At 36.3% G+C, this 3161-nt stretch overlaps 1 protein-coding gene across 1 annotated transcript in view; it reads left to right on the top strand.

The window, feature by feature from the left end:
- Positions 1-3161, top strand: part of LOC106681047 (putative ankyrin repeat protein RF_0381) — a 15363-nt gene that overhangs the window by 7044 nt on the left and 5158 nt on the right. The window contains exon 3 of the mRNA XM_067045214.1: positions 2792-3066. Within this exon, the coding sequence (XP_066901315.1) occupies positions 2792-3066 (275 nt within the window). The remainder of the gene's footprint in view (positions 1-2791; positions 3067-3161) is intronic.

Raw genomic sequence — 3161 nt, 5'->3', positions numbered from 1 at the left:
TCTTTCCTCTTCAAGGGCTGGCCAGCGTGTCCTGGAGCCTGGCGTGATGGTAGGGGTAGGCCAGGTCCTAGCCTGCATGATGCTTAGGCGGGGGCGGCATCGCACTTGCAGCGTCTTCGGGGTCTTCCGGTGTTCGCGGCTAGGGGGGCATCAGAAAATGAGACCCCCGACCCCGACTTTATATAAATCCAAAAATTAACCGAGAAAATCGGATTACTTAAATCCGACAACAATAAATATAAATGATAAAGAAAGACAAAATACCAAATGATTAGAGGTATGTAGATTATGTTATAGAAAAATCAATAATAAAGTAATTAATTTAAGTATACTTAAGCTGGTAACACATGAATATAAATTAAAAATAAGATACATAAATATATAAGAAAAAGAAAGGAGTGTAACTATAAACCATAATAAAATTAAGTATAGGGTGAGAATTTAGAAAATAAAACCTGAATAATAGGCATGACAGGAAAGTGAGCTTTTGAAATGCAGAATGTAGAGAAAAGAAGCATTTTGAGGGTTTAATAAGGTTCAAAATGTGCCGGTATGTCAGGGATATGCAGTCTTTATCGAGTTTATGATTGAAAGAATTTTCTATTAAATTTATGTGAATAGACTTCGAGATGAGACGTTTTTTATGGTTGGGGACAGAAGCAAGAATTGAAGTATTATCGAAATTAAAAGCATGATTTATGTTTAATGCGTGTCCTGACAATTTAATGACAATACAGGAGTTGATAGAACTTTTAAGCAGGAAAATGCGGTTCTTAAATCGATTCTTAGTTTCGCCGATATAGAAGGAATCGCAACATGGGGTAGAACAAGATATCCGCTAAACTATTTTGGAACGGTGTAAAAAACGAATAGGATCTTTTAATTTGGAAGATAGGAAATTTTGTTGTGAGCCAAGAAGTAGCGTGGGAATAGTGGATCTTAAGAATTTTTGAATATTGTCAGAAAGAATGAGGACCAGTACTGAAAAAGAGGTAGAGTGGATTGAGAACAGGAGGAACTGGAGTAACACGGTTAATGTAAGGATCAAGTAGTTTGTCACTTTATAAGGGAAATTCTTGTTGAATAGAATCTGTTAATGCGTTGTATGTTGGTCTGGTGATCTTGAGGGTCAGAAAGAGAAAAGGATCGGTGAATAAGGTTCTTAGCAACATTGATAATTTGGTGATAAGGGTGTTGAGAAAAAAAGTTGAGGTGTCTGCCAAAATAGGTAGGTTTGGTGGTTCAGGATCAGTGGATAGGGACTCAATGGGATTTCTGATAATAAGTAGGTCAAGAAAAGGGAGGGAATGGTCTAATTCACCTTTAACAGTAAACCAAAGACGAGGGTGGTAGGAGTTAAAGGCTGCTAGGATCTCCGGGATTCTGTCAGGATTGATGACAAGGAAGAGATCATCCATGTACTTCTTAATGAAAATAATGTCAGAGAATAGAGGTTAAGAAAACCACACGTTACTGAAATGAACGTTCAAAATTATCATATATAAGAAGATGGTGAGGGTTGCGGTCAAAAGAGAAACAAAAATAGTTTACAACTATTTATTTTCAGCTGTTCAACCGATTGCTTTGAACAGCCCTGATGAGGCCCTGCAAAGTGGGGCGAAACTTCGGAAAATATATAGTTGTAAACTATTTTTGTTTCTCTTTTGACCGTAATCCTGACCATCTTGTTATATATAAATTTTTACGGTCAACTATATATTCATATATACTATGTGTACAAAATTATCGATGTATTTTTCGCAATGCTTTGTAAGGAACGATATTTTAATATTGAACATTCATATTTTGAAACATCGATGTTTTTTGTAGTCGATGTCGAATTATTACTATTGAAAAAATTAATAATTGAGACTAACGTAAAACAACGAAAGTGTAACATCGATGTTAAAAAATCAACGGCTTAAAAAAATCGATGTTAAAATCCTCTATGTCGATGTTGCATTCTTAGTCTCAGCTGTGCATAGTATTGTTGTTGTGTCAGTGTTTAACAAGTTGAGGTAGGTACGATACTATCTTTTCTTCTTGCCCTAAAATTAATTAATTAGTCTGTTCTTATGTAATATCTTGTGTAATATTAAGATGGAAGTATTGTTGAATTAGGGGACTTCAGTTTAAGTGGGATATCTAGTTCGTGTACACGTGATAATGGCGTGCCTCATGGAGACAGGACTGTGTTGTGCTCTGATGGTTTCTTAGCTAATGTCTGGTCCTCTATTAACTAATAAAAACATATGTGCCAATTATTAACCCTTCCACACATTGGCAGATGATTAGTGTTCTTTCCCCCCAATTATATTATAGAATTTAGTGAGAACACTTATTTTAATTTTTTCACCCTTCCTGAGAAAAGTCATAATTATTTTACCATGAATCTGTTGATTGTAGGTAGTAAATAACTTAAAACCATAAAAAAAAGAAGGAGTTAAATTTAGACATTAAAAAAAACCTTTAAAATTAAGGTTGACATTAAAATGTTAATGATAAAATTCCAACTAATTCTATTTCTATATTATGTTTCTTCTTCTATTGGCATAAGAATAGTCTTCAACCATTTTTCTCGGTAATAAAAATCTTCAGTTGAAAACGCTATCCACCTCCAGTGGCACTTAAGCCTGGCATGTGGATGCACGCCATCTGCTACATTCCTTTAACGACCTAATTGCTATTCTCTCTCACCTTCATGACAGCCTATTCATGTACAAAATGATCTCTTGTCTATATTTAGTTATTTGATGAGCATTGTTTATTTATTTATTTTTTGTTTGTTTAGAATATACGACTACTATGGCATATCTACAGCAGCCACTCGAGCGAATTACCTTGCTATGCCGTAACTCAGTTGTCAGTAAGATTTTGGCTGGTGCTGGTTATGGTGCAAGAGCTCACATCTACCAAGGATCTACAGTTGCCGATCTCGAGTTGAATAGCTCACAATGTCTCCTGCTGGCATTTCTCCAGTCCTTAGTGACTGAAGATATCACATCATGCTGCCTGCTGGCCGATGTCTGTCACCAGCTACAGCAGCTGCAGTCCGAATACCTGAGGGTCTGGCTGGCTGGGGATTTCGTGTTCCCTTACCAGGATATGGAAAAGGCGGTGTCTTTACTCTCAAAGCTATTGCAGACGGGTGTATTAAAGCT

The sequence above is a fragment of the Halyomorpha halys genome, unplaced genomic scaffold (genome assembly GCF_000696795.3).
Source record: "Halyomorpha halys isolate HHAL.00 unplaced genomic scaffold, Hhal_1.1 Scaffold306.1, whole genome shotgun sequence".
Lineage (NCBI taxonomy): Eukaryota > Metazoa > Arthropoda > Insecta > Hemiptera > Pentatomidae > Halyomorpha > Halyomorpha halys.
This window is presented reverse-complemented; position numbering and strand designations above follow the sequence as displayed.